Here is a 20,579-nt window from a genome sequence, read left to right on the forward strand (position 1 = left end):
TTAGTATTTTTAAGAACCATCAGACGTCGGTCATAACGGTATGGATACAACTAATCGAAGGACAATTTACGGTTTGGATTTAGTATATAACGGTGTTGTTAGTAACTAAAATCACATTCTTGCATAACAATAGATGTCAAAATTGATCAAACCAGAAACAATCACAGTGTCTGCTCCAATGTTGTCTCTTGGGTATTACACGTGACCTCAGGGTAAAGAGCATAGAGGCGACCTCGGGGTAAAGTCAGGGTAATAGAGCATAGAGCAAAGCAAGATGGTATGAACATAATTATCTATTTTATTATGATATAATAAAAGAATTTAACACTCACTCTCTGGTACAATTACAGTTCGTTTGTGTAGACATCATGTTTGTAAATATTAAAGATTGCGTTTTGTAACCTTAACTCCGGCTTCCATATTTTAGTGTTTCTAGTATAAGAAAAACGTGAGCTCAAGCTAAAACAGAACATAATCAAATATTAAAAAGGTCATTTTTAAGTAGAGAAATTTTGGTTTGAAAACGTGTACACACGTATGACCTAGTAATCAAACTGTACATAACTTTTGAACAGTAGGTAAATATATTCAAATAAATTATAAAACTTAACAAAATAAACACATGAGTCAAGAACTAAACTTACAGTAATGAATGGATAAATGCAAATTACAACAGAGTACAATGACAGTAGAATACAATTATTTACAAAGAACTGTGTTTTGATAGCAGATTATGATAATTCACCTTCAAAAACCTAAAGTGCGAGAAATTTACACCTTTAAAGGCACTGACCTCCAGATCTGGCTAAAAGATCGTCCTTTCAAGTCGAAGTTCGGTCACTTATGAACATTAGCATATGAGTTTTTTCTTCTAACATATTTTAAATATTCCAAATCAAGAAAAAAAAGACGACCGCGTCGGTAATCGAACCCGTACCGCTGCGGCTATAATAGACATTTTGCCGTCTTCGTAACCGAGGTTACTATAGTGGAAGTAGTGAATTATGACTTCAAAATATTGGTATTTACAATCGAGAAATTTTACTTGGAGTAAAGCGTTACAAACAATTTTCACCGTAAAAAGTAGTAAAAACAGTAAATTCCTGTATGTTTCCGTAACATAGTTTGTCAGTATTAAAGTATTAAAGCCTTCATAAAAAGACAGCATTTATTTCCATATATATTAGTTTTTGTCGAACGGTCTGGAGGCCAGTCCCTTTAAAACGTTTCATACGATAACTACGATAAGATAGCCGATGTATTAGAGATTCAATAACATTACAATGCAAATTCTAATAATATCCTTATAATAAATTTGTTCAATATATACAGAAAAGATAGATTGTACAGATTTATACACTATTCCGCATGATTGGATCGAGTGGCTGTTAGAGTGGGTGCATCGTGATTAAACTGGGTTCATCCTTTCAGTTGCTCTATTTTTCACATGGTGTCTTTCACGAAGACATTCTAGTCAGATGACACTGCAACAAGTTTATTTTTCTTTTAATTAAGTCAAAGGATTAGAACACCAAGTATTCATGCTTTCTTGTGCAGTATTCGTGCATAATTTCTTGCCTTGAAAGTAGATCGACGCAAATAAAATCAATTCTTTGGCAAAAACGTTATGGCATGAATTTGACAACTATATCTCTTGGTGGCTAAATCCGGGCTTATTTGCAAAATCTTTGGCTTTAACGATCACGTGTGAATGCTCTTTTTGTGGTAAGGTAAGATGTACCTGCTCTAACAGCATTACGCATTTGCCTCAAACATAATCAGTGGTTTCACCCTTTACCTCTTTTACAAAGAAAACTCTTATGTTATGTATGTTTTTTTTTAATGTTTGTATAACTGTCTAATTTAATCGAATGTTTAGTAAGCTAATTAATGTGCATTAACAATAACATTTATTTATGATTCAGTAAACGTCGTTGAGCACTATAGATTGTACTTTGAACAGAAGTACTGGTATGTTCCGTACTAATTATTGTTACTCCTGTGGACTTCTTCCCGGTGTCCTTTTTCTTTACTGCAAGTATCTGTTAGATAAATATACGCAAGATGTAAAGACAAATTGTTAGTTAAATATAATGTTAGATAAATATACCCGAGACGTAAAGACAAATTGTTAGTTAAAAACAATTGATTGTGGAGGAAAATCGTTCTCACCAATGACATTGTCTGGGTTTCCGACCAGAACTAGCAAAATGTAAACACTGCGGCCAGTCCTTCCAAAGATTTGGGGCACTACAACATTTCATATCAGCGCCTCTCGCATTAACATTAACAAAACTCAAAGAGAACAGCCGTCAAAATGTTTGAACAAATATTACTACGTAGGTGAGGAAGACACGCCTTATTATTCCACACATCAGACACCGGTGAGAGATGTAAACCTATGTAAACGAAGTTTAGGGTAAATGAAATGCTTACAATCTCACAAAATGACTAATCTCAAGGTTACAAGAAAGACCGATGTTATTCCATACAAACCTTTGGAACAAATATGACAGCTTGTGTCACCAAAGTTCCAATTACAAGAAATCCTGATGTTATCCCATACATGAGGATCTCATTGTCCTTCAAAAGCAGCGACAATGTCAAACCAACTGCGCTCAGAATGACCACATTGTATATGCAGAATCCAATCTCGCGTGAATCATTAAGCGCTTTTATTTTGACCTGATGTGTATAAAAAGGTAAATGATATAAATTACAAACGTTCAAATGTATATCCATCAGAAGGTCATACATCTTACCTTTTTATCTCATTTTCTATCAGAAACCGGTATACATTAGACATGAAAATTAACAGTAATATATGACGTTGGACACAAATTGTCAAAGGATGAGAAAAATGTACATTTAGTCAGGAGCTCGAACTCGAGACACCTCGCTTACAGGGCGAGTGCTCTACCGACTGAGCTAACCGTCTTCCTGATAAATATTCTACACTTATGTTATTAAGTCCTTAACATGAAATATATACCATATGAATTCTTTAATCTTGACAACACACATCGTTAATGTCTATCTTTTGAAATAACAGGGATATTATTTTTGAACACCATCCTTTCTAATTCTTGTAGCAAGGAATGTTTCAAATGAAAGCGAATAATCTTTCCTGAAAACCTGTTGAAACAGGAATAAATCTATATATTTTATACTGACATTTTTTGTTTCCCAAGCAAGGAATGCTCCAAATATAAGGAGGCCACCCTCTACAACATATAATGGCCATTGAAAATTATTCGAAAATTCCGACTGACAAACACGTACAAATGGCCTCACTTCGGTATCATCTCCAATCATGTATACCTGAAATAATGATGACTACATTTTATCATCTGTCTCAAAGAAACAAAACATATGAGCCTACAAGTTAACAAACGTATGAAATAGATAAGCTTCAATGTTAAATCCTCAAAGAAACGCCAGTCATTGCCTAAATCATCTCGTAATTTGTTTTAAGGGGTACGACCAAGATCTATGTGAATTGAATTATGCGTTCTATGATTCATAAGGATCTTTTAACATATTTTAACAACAATTACAACGGTCTTAAAGTGACGTATGGAGGCTGTAAAGTCTCCCAGTATCTGGACTCAGTGTCGGCATCTTTTCCGGTCCTTTGGGATCATGAAAAACATTCATATTTACTGTAGAATTATGCTAAAACCTGGGCTGTGGGTGTTGCACATTCCTTTTTATCTCATAAACAGAAAAAAATCAAACCGAGTCTGCAATTATGTATTTTAGTTGCGTTCTATTCTTCCAAAAGATCTTTTCACCGATTTTATTATTTGATACTCTAAAGATATCATTATAAGTAGTGAAAACGTACGCATACATGTATAGATTTGAAGTCGCTCTATTAAGTTGGCTAATAAAATAAAATATTCATTCGTTCCAGATGAGTCTATTAATTAGACATGGCATATACATGTATATGTCTTTTTTTAAATCAAAGGTAGTTTTAAAACATGCTGACATTTTATCTGTAAATCCATTTCACACGAGGAAATAAAACAAAGTCATCTATATGAGTAAATCATAGTTAGAATGATGTACTTTGTGGAAAAGGTGATGCATGTTCATAATATCAAACGCAAAATAATAGTTTGACTAACCTCCTTTTGCAAATATTTAGTTACTATTTTGTGAGGTCCGACCGATTCCCACACAATCAAAACCACCAAAACAACTCCCACGAAAACTCCAATTATCGAAAGAAGCTGATAGTCTTTGATAATCTGAAATGTTCATGTCTATCAAGATTTACCTGTGCATTTTTAATACTTCCAAAGCTTATCCATTTACGCAATTTGATAGGTCTTATAATGATCAATAACTTTCATCCGTTACACTTACATGACTTGGCATTATCAAACGCTTTGGGAAATCATATTATATAATATAGATATAGCGTTAGTGATCAATCAATAGCACACTAATAATCCTACCAGACATTTACTTATGTACCTGTATGATGCCAGATAAAAACTGTTTGGCTAATATAATTTATGAGTCATTTCATTTAATTGTGAATTTTCAAAGTAAATGTTGAAGATTTTTTCTAGTATTTTTATGTATGATGTATGATATGGTACAAATATCATCATACGTAAATTTAAGCTTAAACAGTAGATCTAAATTTATTTTGTTAGACTTAAAACGTTTTCTGGTATCTCAAAATATGCATGTATGTGATTACTTTCTCGCAGTCAAATAAGTTCTTCCCGTAATAATCAATGATAATTGTGGATTGAATACCTATCAATGACTTTATAAGTAGGAATGAAGGACTACATGAAACTTAAATAAGAAGTTTCAGAAAAGTTTAAACAACTTGCTTAAAAAGAGCAGTTAAAGACTACGTTTTTGGATATTTCAATACCTAAATAGCTGTAGTAAATAAAGGTAATATAGATATATAAAACGGTAACATATATTGTGGGAACCCCGTTTTCACATAAAACATAAGCGTACACGTTTCATAAGTTGCTTGTTCTTGAATATCCGGTATACTCTCCATGTTTTAAAAAACAACGAGCCATATGTCACAGTAAATCCAAGGCTAAAGCACATTAAACTCATCTGAAAAAAAAAACAACAAAAAAACATACATTTTTGTTTTCAAAATATTTCGACGCAATTGCATAAATAATAAGTAATTTTCGAGAATTTTAATGCATCAGTGCAGATAATTCTTTTTTACCATTTGTACATTTGTTACTTACTTGTATAATATTTTAGCAGTATACCCAGGTTATTGTTGTAATCTCATACTTTTCTCAACGCTTTTGTACATATATCTTAAATGTTCTGCGCTACTTATGCCTTAAGTCTGAAATCATAATATTTGTTTACTTTCGTTTGAAAGAATTGTTTTGGTATTGCTAAAAAAGCAAGGATCTAAGTAAACTGTACTTTACAGATGCCGTCGCTTTCAGCACCAGTGGTTTTAAAGAATACTGTGCTGTAACAAACGACACACCCTACTAACAGCACATTGTTAATATTCGGAGAGGACAGCTTCACATATCTAAAAAGTAAAATGAGATAAGAAAACTTTGATGTTATAACGTTTGAAAGACCGGTTAATTTAATAAAATCCAGATTTTAAGGGCAAGGCAAGAAGGCTTTATTCATATGTAAAGTGAAGAACTGCCGTCACAACTATAATGTAAAAGAAGGCCATATTTCATGGATTTTCAACGTTTTCAAGAGAGGACGTTATTTATATTCAACAAAGAGAGCTTTACATAACTTAAGTGTAAAAAGGGGTCATTTAACGTTTAAAAGAGAGACATTCGTTAATTCAACAGTCAGAATATTGTTCTTTCAATAACATATAAAAATAATATGAACATAAATGAATACCTATGATTGCGGTACAAGACGTTGAAAACGAGGAAAGAAATGGCAAGACAAATTCCAAGGCTAGCCAGTAACGTCATTATAACGTAAAGACTTATTGGTATTTCTTTTTCCTCGTACGTAATTAACGTGGAATCTCTAGGAATAACATTATCTAAAAATGATAAATGTAAGTTATATAAATTCCAAAGACGGATACGGGGGGGGGGGGGGGGGGGGGGGGTCAGACCCCTTTTACATTCTGTGAGGCATGTATCGACGTGATTCTGCATTGAAAATAAGAAGTCATTTTGTGAGAAGTTTCGGCTAGCTTTGTTTGCAGACTGAATTATACATGGAGTTGTAACACTAATTAATTGTAATCCTAATTAATTATAACTGTTGGGATTCGGGAGTCATCGTAGCACCCCAAGAAAAGTCAAAATAATTCTTGATCATCCCTTGTAGATAAAATATTTGACCATATACTACACTTCAACACCCGACTGTTTAACGAGTATGAGGTAAAATCCATTCTATAACTTCATTCTATACCTAGACGTTTTCTAATACTCAAACATGTATGTTAGGACAACACTCCTAACAGCCAATTTCTAAGTTGTCTAAAATATATTCAATTTAGCGATATAAGAATCAGTAAACAAAACAGTTGACCTTTAGATCTAGATGGCGGGCTTTCATACATGCTTGTCATTCAGATTACAAACGACAACAAATGTAATCTTACAGGAAAACGATAGTCTACCTTTCCATTTGATGGCACCCTTTATCCACTCGAAGTATTTTGGATTTTTGTCTTGTCTGTAGAAGCCCACTGTTTGTCTTGCGTTCCCTTAAACAAATCAAATGCACTGAAGCAAACATAATAAATACAATTAAATAAGCATGTTTAATACTTTGTCTAGTAGGTCCCCCTGATTAACAGTCCTCGTAAAAGATATACATAATTTGCATGACTAGTACCAGCGTGACTGCCATTTCTCATATATAATGTAACAGTACAATGTACAATATATTAACAAAACAAATACTTTTTCGGTTGCAGAAAAATAATCGTTTACCTATGGCTGATAATACGAATTCTAAAAGAAATGTTTTAACCAGGTAAAGTCGTGGTGACATAACATCAGGTATGCTTCCATTAGAGTAAATCGTTGAACTAAGAAATGCAAAACATTTGACTTGCAAAATATTTATGATACCTTGAATTCTTTCAATTTGGACAATGCGGTCTGGATCGGCTCCAGACGTGAAGGATACTCTACCAGAAACACCGGTTAAACTTATGTTTCCCATACACTGGAATATGATCTCGTTGATATCCGAATCAATGTAATCAAACATGTCAAGAGTTTTGGAGTGACCTGTGAATAAAATGTACGACGGGCCAATGACTATCAAATATATCTTTGGACAATAACACGTACAGATCAACAAATATACTCTTCGACGAAGCGAGTGTACATATACAAATTTTATTCAGACTGTGAAAAGGATCTACTATTATGCTAAGGAATAATTTAAACCTGGTCCAGTACTTGGTTCTTACCAAAACTGAATAAACTTCAAGAATATTTAATGTTACGGAAATAGAGAATTAAACTGTAAGAAACCAAATAGTCACTTATTTCTCTGAGTCTATGATTTGCGCAATCAGGAGCCATGGAAGCTATTCAAATATGGTCGTAACATTGGTATGCATAGAAATTATTCTTTTGCGTCCACACTGTATGCTGGATGGCTGTAATAGCGCTCTGCAAATTCCCTGGCTTAAAATTTGGAGCAAATACAGGTATTATATTTATATCGTGTATGCAGGGAGCTTATTATATAAGAGCACAATGCACAATTCACGAAACAAGGTCCAAGAATTCTTTGGTTTCTTTATGGCGAATTATATAAAGATGTAAAAGATAACACTATGGATGAAATGAACAAATAAATTTACCACCCATGCAGTTGAAAATCTATCTTTATATATGACGAAAATGTAATGATTTCAAAATTAATGTTCTAAACTACAATGCTTTATTCAACACTGCAAACCAGTTAGCAGTTCTCTATCATTGTAGTTACATTGTGCTACAAGCTTTTAGGTTGGCAAATCGTATAAAACAGAAAACATTAAAAACTAGAAAATGTTTTTGTAAAAAAGCGCATGTCTCCCCCAATGCAAAGTCCTATAGGCAAGAAGTCAATAGGGGTCAGGAGCGACAGTCAAAGAGACACTGATGGTTGGCTGCAATAGGGATCATCTACTTGGCATGTACAGTCATCCCGCTAAATTTCAACACTCTTGGCCAAGATGTTCTCAAGTCTCTGTTCAGGCTCCTGTGACCTTGACCTTTGATCAAGTGACATCAAAATAAATAGGGGTCATCTACTCTGCATATCCAATCATCCTATTAAGTTTCAACATTGTAGGTCAAGTGGTTCTCAAGTTATTTCCAAAAAATGATTTTACATGAACAGGCCACTGTGACCTTGACCTTTAATTGACTGACCCCAAAATCAATAGGGGTCATCTACTCTGCATGTTCAATCATCCTATGAAGTTTCAACATTCTGGGTCAAGTGGTTCTCAAGTTATTGATCGGAACTGGTTATCAATGTTCAGGCCCCTGTGACCTTGACCTTTAACGGAGTGACCCCAAAAACAATAGGGGTCATTTACTCTGCATGAACAATCATTCTATGAAGTTTCAACATTCTGGGTCGAGAGATTCTCGAGTTATTGATTGGAAATGGTTTTCCATGTTCAGGCCCCTGTGGCCTTGACCTTTAACAGAGTGACCCCAAACTCGTTAGGGGTCATCTACTCTGCATGACCAATCATCCTATGAAGTTTCATCATTCTGGGTCAAGTGGTTCTCAAGTTACTGACCGGAAATGGTTTTCAATGTTCAGGTCCCTGTGACCTTGATCTTTCACAGAGTGACCCCAAAATCGTTAGGGGTCATCTACTCTGCATGACCAATCATCCTATGAAGTTTCATCATTCTGGGTCAAGTGGTTCTCAAGTTACTGACCGGAAATGGTTTTCAATGTTCAGGCCCCTGTGACCTTGACCTTTGACAGAGTGACCCCAAAATCGTTAGGGGTCATCTACTCTGCATGACCAATCATCCTATTAAGTTTCAACATTCTGGGTCAAGTGGTTCTCAAGTTACTGACCGGAAATGGTTTCCAATGTTCAGGCCCCTGTGACCTTGACCTTTAATGGAGTGACCCCAAAATCGATAGGAGTCATCTACTTTGCATGAGCAATCATCCTATGAAGTTTCAACATTCTGGGTCAAGTGGTTCTCAAGTTGTTGATCGGAAATGGTTTTCCATGTTCAGGCCCCTGTGACCTTGACCTTTGATGGAGTGACCCCAAAATCAATAAGGGTCATCTACTCTTTATGACCAATCATCCTATGAAGTTTCAACATTCTGGATCAAGTGGTTCTCTAGTTATTGATCAGAAATAGTTTTCAATGTTCAGGCCCCTGTGACCTTGACCTTTGACGGAGTGACCCCAAAATCAATAGGAGTCATCTACTCTTTATGACCAATCATCCTATGAAGTTTCAACATTCTGGGTCAAGTGGTTCTCTAGTTATTGATCGGAAATGGTTTTCAATTTTCAGGCCCCTGTGACCTTAACCTTTGACGGAGTGACCCCAAAATCAATAGGAGTCATCTACTCCTCATGATCAATCATCGTATGAAGTTTCAACATTCTGGGTCAAGTGGTTCTGTAGTTATTGATCGGAAATTGTTTTCAATGTTCAGGCCCCTGTGACCTTGACCTTTGACAGAGTGACCCCAAAAACAATAGGAGTCGTCTACTCCAGCAGCCCTACAACCCTATAAAGTTTGAAGGTTCTAGGTCAAATGGTTCTCCAGTTATTGCTCGGAAATGAAGTGTGATGGACGGACGGACGGACGGACGGACAGGGCAAAAACATTATGTCTCCTGGGGGAGACATAAATATATGAAAACTATCGTATCACCATCAGAGCTTTACCAGGTGAATGATACTTTAGTAAAATTTAGGAGCTCTGTTAGGTTCATTGTTGTTTCACCACTTCAACCTGTATATTAGGTGACAGTGCGATGAAACGACGCGAAGACACAAATACTTGATGTAATCGCGCGATAATTCAATACGAAACAATAATAAGAAGACACAATATCAATATCGCGTTTTCGCATCGTGTTTTTGTGTCGATAATCTTACTATCGCACGTCGATCTACCGATCTACCGATGACGATATTACGGGGTGAAAATGCAGTGCTCACATCACATAAAGGATAATACTCATAACTGGATAAAATTTCATTCATGGAAACATTTATTTCCCAGGAAACATGGCCGTTTGGTTTACTAGTTTAAAGTTTCAGTAATTCAAAACTAACTTCCTACAAAATGTCATTATACAGGAAATTTTCCCATACATTTTCCCATCTATAAAATATCGATACACATATATGACTCTGTAGCCAATTTCAGACGCAGAAATTTCCCACTTCCGGTTTGATGGTGAAAATGCAACTGTGGATTATCAAGGCAATTAGATTTGTACAATAAAACCGGCCCTCAGATATTTATTCACTCTTGTCAATGGAGATGTAGGCAATGCACGATCTACTTCAATTTAATATGCCATTAAGTTATTCGATCCACAAATAAGCAAGTTCTTTATAACAATGCTATTAAAATAGATTAAATATTGATGCCTGGTAAACGCATATAATTCTGGTATCATTCGAAAGTGTATTTTCTACTGGAAAAAATGAATTAGAAGCTACATGATAAAAATAGGTTACAGATGTTTTTCCACTTAGTAGTTTTCAAAGATAATTCCACAGAAATCCAGTTATTACAATGAACGATTTATCATTTCGCAGTCAAAACATAACTATAGTGATTCGTGCATATCATTATGGTCATTTTATTTACTTATTCTTGTTCAGCTGAGACACAACTCTTTCATGTGATACCAACAACATGGAGTCACCAGGCATCAAAATGTTATCTATTTATGGATCGGATACCTTAGTATAAAATTCTATAGCATTACACATTACACGGATCCTAGATTGCTTACACAGGGTTCACAGGTCAAAGTGATTTTTTGCTTAAGTCTCTGTCAGATTTCTTTAAAAGTGGATCTGCAGATTCAGAGAAATATATAGCCATGTTGTAAAATCAGCACAAGTGTCCCAGTGTCTGTCTTTGTGTTGACCTGTCATAATGGCTTGAATAATTAAGTTAGAGGGACATCCAACCAACATTTCCATATATGGCCCATTTTCTGTCCAGTTTGCCAGAAACCTACGTGTTGTAAGAATTACTTACAATCTCTTTCAGTATGTGCACGAGTTGTAAGATCTTTTTAAGTATGCATTAACATCCACCATTTTTACATTTCATCACTCAGTCTAACAAAATTATATTCTTACAAAACGTCCTTACTGCGAAGAGTGGGGACTAATGCCCTTCAAGCTCCAACTTTCCTTATATTCCCTTTCTGCTATTGACAATGATTACACATTTCTTAGATGTCACCACTGACAATTCTTATTGTTAAAAGGCGGGGGACTAACCCCCTTTCACCTCCTAACTTCTCACTATCCTCCCCGTATATACCCCTTGCTTTATGATCTAGATAAAATTTCATATTTTTTAATTTCGCCACTTACAAAATTACATTCTTACAAAATAAGTTGAAACTGGGCTAGTCGGTATTTTACACTTTCACTATATGCATATACAGAAAAATAACCAAGCCCTTTGAAGGTCACATTTCTTTACTAATCTTATAGTAGTAACTTGATCAATCTTAGTAGATAGTCACACAAGGAACATATATGTGAAATTATTTCGAAATTGGGACAGCAGTTCCTTAAGTTACCACTAGAAAAATATTGCAAAAATGTCACTAGTATCAAAGTAGTAAGTGATTCTATAAAACTTATTACCTGTTAAATTTGCTATTCCCCTTTCTTCAACTGGATTGGAATATACCGGCCCTGTGATAAATGACCCTTCAGCAGCCATTGACATTTCTTCTTCTGTACATTCCAAATCATCAAGACCGACTTTCCAGAAGGTTGAAGAATACCAGCCAACAAATACCCAAACAATTTTTGGACCAAACAATCCCACTTTGTATGCCTGTTGATAACAATATTGGTGTACCTTTAACTGTGTCTACATTTTGTCTTTATCTATAATGTGGAACACTAATCAATTCTCTTCTGTAATAAAAAAAATTAAAAAAGTGAAAATGCATAACAATGACCTAAAATATCAAATTAAAAGGGAGCATAAATCATGAAATATTAGTGTCAGACTTGTGGTACGTATGTCATATGATGTTAGTAATGATGTGGAATAACCATTTTAAGTTTGAATCAAATCCATCTAGAGGTAGAATGAAAGTGCATCTAAGCTTTAATCTGAATATCTAAGTTAAAAGGGGATAATTCATGAAATATTGTGTTATTGCCCTTGTATCGTATGATGTAGGTGATGATGTTTAATATCTGTTTTAAGTTTGAAGCAAATTCATCTAGTAGCTAAAGTGCAACAAAACAAAGGTATAGTTGCGGCCGGACGACGATTCTGACGCCGGCTCGGACGCTGATGCCGGCGCCGAGTCGAACAGGATACATGTAGCTCAGACTCCATATACTTCGTGTAGTCCAGCTAAAAGTTAAACATATCCCACCTACACAATATTATTAGTTTGAAATTTTGCATTTTACAATAGCTCCAAACAATGAAAAGTACAAAGTAAATTTGAAAAGTTTACTTTTAAGTATTCATTATATCTTTAATCTGCATTTATTTTTAATGTTACTGAAGTGTTTACATGAAAGCAAACAGTTTGTTTTAATTTTAACAATACGATTTTATTTATTAAATTAGGTACGTGCAGAAAGAACATTTTGATTATAATAAACTTCAGTTCATACCGCACAGAGAACCTCCCGGGCTTTGTCTTCATACACAGCAGTCATTATTATTCTAGCATCGTGAGTCTAGAATATAATGAAAAAGACGTATGGTATAAGTTTGTTTCATTGTAAAAAAACATTCTTCCACCCTCTGAAATGCTCCAAAAATGGCTTTCGAGCAATTACGCGTGTTCACATTTTCTCAATGAACTAAACTAAAACATGGACATTAAAGTGAAAGTGGTCTAGATCTTTTCCCAATACAGTCAGCAATAAAACTAAGGCTAACAGTATTACTACCGTATCCTTATATGATTTCTTATACCATATCTCTTAAACAACACGGAATTGCAACACTTGAGTAGCCACTTCCTATTCTTTATGAGGGCCTCTCAAGCCGCTGACTTCAAATCACTTGCCCCTCACCTATGTGGGTTCGAGCTCCACTGGGGTGTTGTATTCTTCATGTTAGGAAGTCTTCCAGCTGGCTTACGAATGGTCTGTGGATCTACCCAGTGCCCGCCTGTGATAAAAATAATGCACGAAGGGGCAACCAGGGTCTTCCTCCACCATCACAAGCTAGATAATCGCCATATGACCAATGATTGTGTTGGTGTGACTTAAACTCAATAAAAACAAACTTCCTGTTTGTTATGAACAGTCCTAGTGTATAATGCTATATTTTGCTGGAGGTGAAGAAGCAGTAATATAAATATGAATGCGGTTGTAGAAATTTCTCTTACACTTTTGACAATTTAACTGGTCTCATAAACCATTTAGGCACATCCTCTACTGTTCTTGGTGTTCCAATTATCTTTACGAATATATAGCTTTCACCGTCAATTATAAAACTAGAGGAACTATGCCTCACCAGCGCGCTGAGCCATAGGCAAGCTAATTACGTCATATCCGTTAACTAGAGTCAGTCCGATGTGACAGTAATACTATCATTACAAAAGTAGGTGATAAAACTACGCCATATATAACAAACTTAGATGTAACAATACCATTGTATCTAATTTATTCGATTTGGCTATATTTAGAAGTTTGTTCATTTAAAATAAAAACTCTGTCTGTAGTTTAGGAAGTCTTTAGACAAAAGACACATGCATACTCTGATAAACATAGGTGGCAATATATTTTTATTATTCTTTTTTTATTCTTTTTCTAAATTTTTAAATTATCAAACTTACACTTACAGAATTAACTTTTAGCGGATATAACATGTTAAAACATCAACTTTTAAAATCATTCGTTTGAAAACTGTTACCTTTAAATTTTGTACCCGAGTCATTGGATTGTTCATAAAGATTTCCTGAGATAAAATCGTGATATTCGTTCCCTGGACCCTTTTAACAAAGTCATCCGTGACCTGTTTATAACACATAATAAAAATTATCATTACAATATATATATACAGGAATATGTACGTTAATTTGGTACAGTTAACAATCATCAAAATAGAACTCTAAGTCTTACATTTGCAGGTCAAAGCTCACTCGGATCGAAATCTTCGCCATGTTGGTGAATAAATAGGAATGAAATACAAATACAGGAATACAAGCATTTAACAATCTAAATTTCAGTGTAAAATTTAGCTAATATATGGAATCAATTAAATTAATTGTTCACTGTGATGAACTGCCATATATTGTACAGGTTTTATAACTGTACTTTTTTTTTTAACATTTATATTCATTCAATTAACAAGGCCGTTGAATAGTCGAGCGTTGCTGTCCATCGACAGCTCTTGTAAATTATGGTAATCATTTGACTTGTAAATTACATCTATATATTGGCCAATTCGTTTTACTCAACCCGGGACATGCCGGTCATGTGAGCGGCAAGAAAATAATTTTCGCCGGTTTAATAATAAACGAACGCTTCGGCGTACGTCGGCCACGTGAGCTGCAAATAAAAAAAGATAAATTTCCAATTTATTATGATTTTCTAGTGAGGCCTTTTCAAAGTAAGTTAGCAAAATATTTCTTGTAGTATGTTTCTACCTTTACTTTTATTAACCCAAATTTTCAGATGTTTAACCGATTTTATATCGCGAATTTATGATTATGATTTGCCGTTTTGCCTATCTCGCTAGACCGGCGCACATCGGCGTACGCCAGATAGACCCGGGTAGAGATGGGAAACCAAACGAACGCCTAGCCGGTTGCCCGAGGCGAAACGGCGTACGCCGCAAAAGTGAAACGAATTGGCCCTATGCAAGTTGAAAATAGGCAAATATTACAACTCACCGAGGAAAAGAATTCTAGCGCTTGGTTTATTGTTGCCACTTTCTGCCACTTGAACTCGTTCATCAAATCTATCCTTGCCGGATTAAGTTTTTGGTCCGGAAGCGCAAGGCGGAAAAACTTCGGAAATCGTTTTCGGTCCGAGAGGATTGGCGAAGACGAACTGTACGAAAACTGAATCAGACATGTCAGCAGTATTAACAGAGCAGTGCGTTATATATATCGTCTGCTCTAGTCATACACATTTTAGAACATCAACATAAACCGATGTTAAGAGCATAATAATTGACAAAACAATGACAAAAAAGTTATGAAAATAAAAATAACCGTAAAGTTTTGAAAAAAAGTGTCTTCCAAGATATTTAAGCATATTGAAAAATATATCAATTTCTTATCACGGGACAGACACATTGTAAACGTTGGCCTTGGTAGACATTGCTGTTTTCCCGCTGACAATACTACTGTTCTCATCAGAAATTTGATAAAATCTATTTTAGTTTCTCACCTGAGTTAGATTCCACAGGTAAGACACTTGTGAAGTACCTTCAGATGCCACGGAGCACCCAGCACCAAGTATCATGTGGTACGTTGGATCCTCGTATAGAGATTTGACCATTTTGTAAACAGCCTGACCTTCATTGCACTGTACAGTGGTAAAAATGTTTGGAAAAAAAGATTTTAAGAACGCAATAAATAAAGGCAAATGGGTAAATGGTTTTTGACAAGAACATTAAACACACACGCATTAATGTGAGTGATGCATTAATATGAGTGATATTTAAATATCAGAGAACTATTTAACGTTTTTCAACGTTGCGACTTTCCTGTGGTTACTGTTTTCTTTTGTGTTAGGGGTTCACCTGACAGGGAGCAATTTCATTTACACTGTCTTGTAAGGAGTATGTTTGGGTAGATTTAAGAGTTATCTCTGTTATTACTTCTTGCATCCATTTTGATATGATATACATGTGTTCAGTTAGTGTGTACGTTGAAACAGTAACGCCTACCCTTATTTCCTTATTTCCATATGGAGTGCTATTTGTGTGGCAATTTACTTCGAATGTTTCTCTGCTGGGCTTATATTCTTGCTTTTGTTTTCATTATGTTACGCGTGGCCTTGCGCGTGCAAAGTTAGTACAATTTGGTAAACCTATTTGCAAAGATATGCCTTTGTTCCCTTTACATATATAATGAAAATATCTTTTAATTCTGATTTGTAGATGTGTCTGGTATCCACGTTGTAAAAGATGTTAATATATTACACTGAAAAATCAAGCGACCTCTAAAAAATGTTATGTTTCACACTGTAGCTTGTGCCCATACTTGAAGGGAGAAATAATTAACTATCAAAACAAATACTACATCAAAACAACATGTTCACTAATCTTGTTTGAAAATATATCAGTCAAATGTTCTTTTACACGCAAGATAGGCAATGAAACTGTACCTACATATGTATGGTCTGTTTATCAAGTATGTCATAAACATAGATCTAGGTCTCTTAAAATATATGAAGTATTATACAGGTAAAAACTTTTCATCTTAAATATACCCTAGCGCGCATGCGTGTGCGCGCGTGTGCATGTGTGCGTACGCTTATGTGTGTTTTGTTTTAAATTCTTACTTCAACCGTTTCTTTGTCATATAAACGACAAATATCTAGCAGTACGCATAATGCCCAACTTTATAGTGCTGCCTCATTAGAATATCACGCTGAAGACACGTAGCATGATTCTCCATCCAGTCACATTATATTAACTACGTGTTGACCGTTCCTTGAACTGTCCTGTTATTGCTGAGAACCAAACGAGGAAGCTACAAGTACTATTTTCCAAGTCTTTGTTATGACGCGGTCAGAGAGCAAACCCATGGCCTTCCGCACTCGAAGCAGGCGCTCTACCAGTAAACCACCGAGGCGGTGTAACATCCATAGTATTACTGGTATATCAAGCAAAAAATCGTTTATATTTTTTTAACAAATCAGATTGTTTTACAAATATAACTAGAGCTGCCAATGTTAGTTACATGTGCCTCCGATGCGTGCCCAAGAATGCTACAGTTGTCTGTGCAAAATATGCCAGAATGTTCAGGTATGAATCATTTTTTATCTTGAACTTGACCTGAGAAACCAGAGTCAAAAGCACGACACATCTTCTCAATATGGTTAACATTTGTGTCGTATTTTTTTCAAGATCGTTGATAAACGGCAAATTTATGGACCAGACAAGAAACAGACCATGTGAACCTTTGATTTCAAAGTGTGACTTTGACGTTAGAGCTAGGGGTCTTGGTCTTGCACATGGCACGTTATCTCATTATAGGGAACAGTTATGCCAAGTAATTTTAAAATCCCTTTATGTATGGCAGAGTTATGGACTGGACAAGAAACATATCACATTCACATTTGACTTCTAAGTGTGACCTTGACCCTAGAACTAGGAATCTGACTCTTGCGCACGACACGTCGACGACTCATTATGGGGAACATTTATGCCAAATAATTTTAAAATCCCTTGATAAATCCCAGAGTTATGAACCGGACAGGAAACAGACCCTATTGACATTAGACTTCAAAGTGTGACGGTGACTTTGAAGCTAGGGGTCTAGATTTTGCGCATGGCATGTCGTCTTATAATGGTGAACATTTATGCCAAGTCATTTTTAAATCGGTTTATGGATGGTAGAGTTACAGCCCGGACAAGAATTCGCACGGGGAACGTACGGACAGTGCAATTTTAATATGCCAACCTTCGGGGGCATAAGATATATTTAAAGTTAAAGAAACGAATATGTAATGCAAAATTGTACAAATTTCATGTAAATATAAATTAAACAGAAAATATGTGTAACTGAACTAAAACAATGTCAATAGAGTTTGACATATTAATAACTTGCAAGCTATAGTTTTACGAAACGAATCACCGTAAGACATGCGACAAAATACCTTGCTGTCAATCCATTTGTACTTCAGATTATACTCAGATAGAATGAAATCATTGTTGTTTACGTCCTCGAGCGCCATTTGGGTAGCCGGCAAGCAGGACACGCCTCCATTCCAGCCATCACCAGTCATGGGTAGGAGCCCCAACAATCGGAGTTCCTTGGTGTTGGAGATGGGTAAACAGACAACCAATACCATCAGCACGTACCGTTGTTTAAACATATTATCTGCAAGTAATATGATTACATAAGCTGCTTCCAAAAGTTTTAAGTTTTAAATTGTGTATCAACAGTAAATATATTATATATTAATAGCTAATTAAAGGTTATCTGCAAGTAAACACAGGCTGCACAAAATTAGGTAATTCTGTACAAGTAAGTATGTACATGTACTAATATAGATTTAATAGATTTATAAAATATACGATAAAAAATTATGCTATGGAGAAATGAGCCACTGAATAAGATCTCTGAAAGTATTATTATCTTTATATAAATCGTCGGTCAGTAGTTTAGTTCAACAAAATAGTCGAAACTAACTATTATCTTTATATACATTGTCGGTCAGTAGTTTAGTTCAACAAAATAGTCGAAACTATTAGCAATCGGTCCGAAACTAGTACTTTTTTTAAACAGTATTTCAGTTATTTAATGGCGGGCAGTTAACTGAACCAGTGTCAGTCCTGGATTCTGTACCAGTAAAAGCCTATTATCCGCAAGTAACTGCCAACTTCCCCACATGAATCATCGGTAGAGAACGATGATAGACACAATGCTTTCTATCAAATCGTCACGGCTAAAATACTTTTAAAATAAAATAATACATGTAGACCGGTAAAAGTATCATTTGTAAACCAGGCAATATCATAAGTATTGTAAATAAAAGTTTCTAAAGAAGATCTGTTTTATGTCCAGATTTCGTGTCCAAATAATAGTAATTAGTGCCTGGCAAAGTATACAATAACTAAATATTGATCTCCTGTACTTGACATTAATTGGTATTGTTCCAAAAATGTGGTAGACACATTAATCAGTCTTTTAAGGAGAAGACCTATTAAAGTAATATTTTTCTCCGTCGAAGGTTTAGACGAATGTACTTTTATTCCCCCTCTCCCTATTGCTACATTTATTAACAAATGTTAAAACCGACTGTACTCACCGATATTCTCTTGAATGATTTGTTTGAATTGTTAGTGCGTGATGGTTGTGATTGCAGATTAAGTTTTGGTTTGAAATTTTTTTTGAGGAATTGACACTAGAGGATGCATGCTTTGACAGTCTCTAGATCAGTTTAAGTGAATGTGTTGTTTTGTTTTATTTGAAATTGGAATTTAAGACAAAATTTGACAACTGAGGTGTTAATAGTAAAAACTGTGTATATAACCCAAATCAGCATGCAAAATCAGTGAAGCAATGATAAGGAAAATAATATCAACATATCTGAGACGATAAATGTTAAAGTCAAATGTCTAAAAGTTTAACATACCTTAATGGGGCCTCTGTGGCCAAGTGGTTAAGTCGCGGACTTCAAATCATTCCCTCCTCACCTATATGGATGTGCCTCACTCGTGCCGTTCATCATGAGAGGAAGTCGTCCAGCTGGTTTACGGAAGATCGGTGGTTCTACCCAGGTGCCCGCCGGTGATGAAATTAGGCACGGAGGGGCATCTATGGTCTTCCTCCACCATCAAAGCATGACCTGTAAGTGTGTCGGTGCGACGTTAAATCCAACAAAATAAATGGATAAAATAACATACCTTAATTAGACTTTGTAAAATGTACTCAATCCAATTCAAGGTAAAGAATGATATGAAACAGGATGTATATTTTGTTTCAGATCTTGTTTCATTGCTATTCATTGTAAGGGTCTTTTCAAACTTTTGGTGTCAGTTTACAGATATTTCTTCCTTTTAATGTAAATCAACACGTATATCCATGGTAACATGCATTCGTTTTGTGGCTATACATCGTATTTGTGTGCAATTTATTGTGCTCGTCCCATGCATAATTGATATATTTCACTTTGTTTGTCCTTTATCCGTATGTCAAAACCTAAGCGTATATAATCAGTCGAAACATTTATTTATTAAATGTATGGAGGTATATAAAGATGGAAATATATGCTCTTTTTATATATTTAATCATAATGAATGCGTACATAAAGCAATTTCGTTGGCAGTACTGCAGTAGCAGCAGTAGGAGCAGTTAACTGCTGCTACTGCCAGCAGTTACAGCAGTTAACTGCTCCTACTGCTAGCAATTACAGCAGTAAACTGCTCCTACTGCCAGCAGTTACAGCAGTTCATTGCGTGTCGCAGTTATCTACCAGCAGTTACAGCAACTGATCGTGTGTACTAACACCAGTTAACTGCTACCACTGCCAGCAGTAATAACAATTAATAAAGCTGTATTACCAGTTATGATGAGCCCTCATCGATGTGGGTTCGAGCCTCACTCGGGGCGTTGAATTCTTCATGTGAGGAAGCCATCCAGCTGGCTTATGGAAGGTCGGTGGTTCTACCCAGGTTCCTGCTCGTGATGAAATAATGCACGG

General features: G+C 35.4%; 2 protein-coding genes across 4 annotated transcripts; both read right to left on the reverse strand.

Annotated features, from left to right (window-relative positions):
* Positions 1 to 280: 280 nt before the first annotated feature.
* LOC128557610 (gamma-aminobutyric acid type B receptor subunit 2-like) lies at positions 281 to 7,494 on the reverse strand. Its single transcript, XM_053545160.1, has 9 exons — positions 7,086 to 7,494; positions 6,629 to 6,715; positions 5,887 to 6,037; positions 5,434 to 5,548; positions 4,993 to 5,100; positions 4,134 to 4,256; positions 3,175 to 3,321; positions 2,497 to 2,685; positions 281 to 2,042 (listed from the first exon to the last, which is right to left on the reverse strand). Exons 1-9 carry the CDS (start codon positions 7,225 to 7,227, stop codon positions 1,911 to 1,913), a joined length of 1,194 nt encoding a protein of 397 aa, XP_053401135.1. The 5' UTR covers positions 7,228 to 7,494; the 3' UTR covers positions 281 to 1,910.
* Positions 7,495 to 7,550: 56 nt separating this feature from the next.
* LOC128557611 (gamma-aminobutyric acid type B receptor subunit 1-like) lies at positions 7,551 to 19,879 on the reverse strand. 3 transcript variants are annotated; one of them, XM_053545162.1, is made up of 8 exons: positions 19,783 to 19,879; positions 18,030 to 18,253; positions 15,591 to 15,728; positions 15,089 to 15,259; positions 14,107 to 14,208; positions 12,855 to 12,920; positions 11,856 to 12,051; positions 7,551 to 7,652 (listed from the first exon to the last, which is right to left on the reverse strand). In XM_053545162.1, the coding sequence occupies exons 2-8, from the start codon at positions 18,246 to 18,248 to the stop codon at positions 7,591 to 7,593; spliced, it is 954 nt and encodes a 317-aa protein (XP_053401137.1). In that variant the 5' UTR covers positions 18,249 to 18,253; positions 19,783 to 19,879; the 3' UTR covers positions 7,551 to 7,590. The 3 variants fall into 3 exon arrangements, with proteins under 3 accessions (XP_053401137.1, XP_053401136.1, XP_053401138.1); XM_053545161.1 differs by lacking the exon at positions 19,783 to 19,879 and adding an exon at positions 19,512 to 19,770; XM_053545163.1 differs by lacking the exons at positions 7,551 to 7,652; positions 19,783 to 19,879 and adding an exon at positions 19,512 to 19,770 and having other exon boundaries at positions 12,001 to 12,134.
* Between the last annotated feature and the right edge of the window lie 700 nt (positions 19,880 to 20,579).

Source organism: Mercenaria mercenaria, chromosome 6 (assembly GCF_021730395.1).
Source record: "Mercenaria mercenaria strain notata chromosome 6, MADL_Memer_1, whole genome shotgun sequence".
NCBI lineage: Eukaryota > Metazoa > Mollusca > Bivalvia > Venerida > Veneridae > Mercenaria > Mercenaria mercenaria.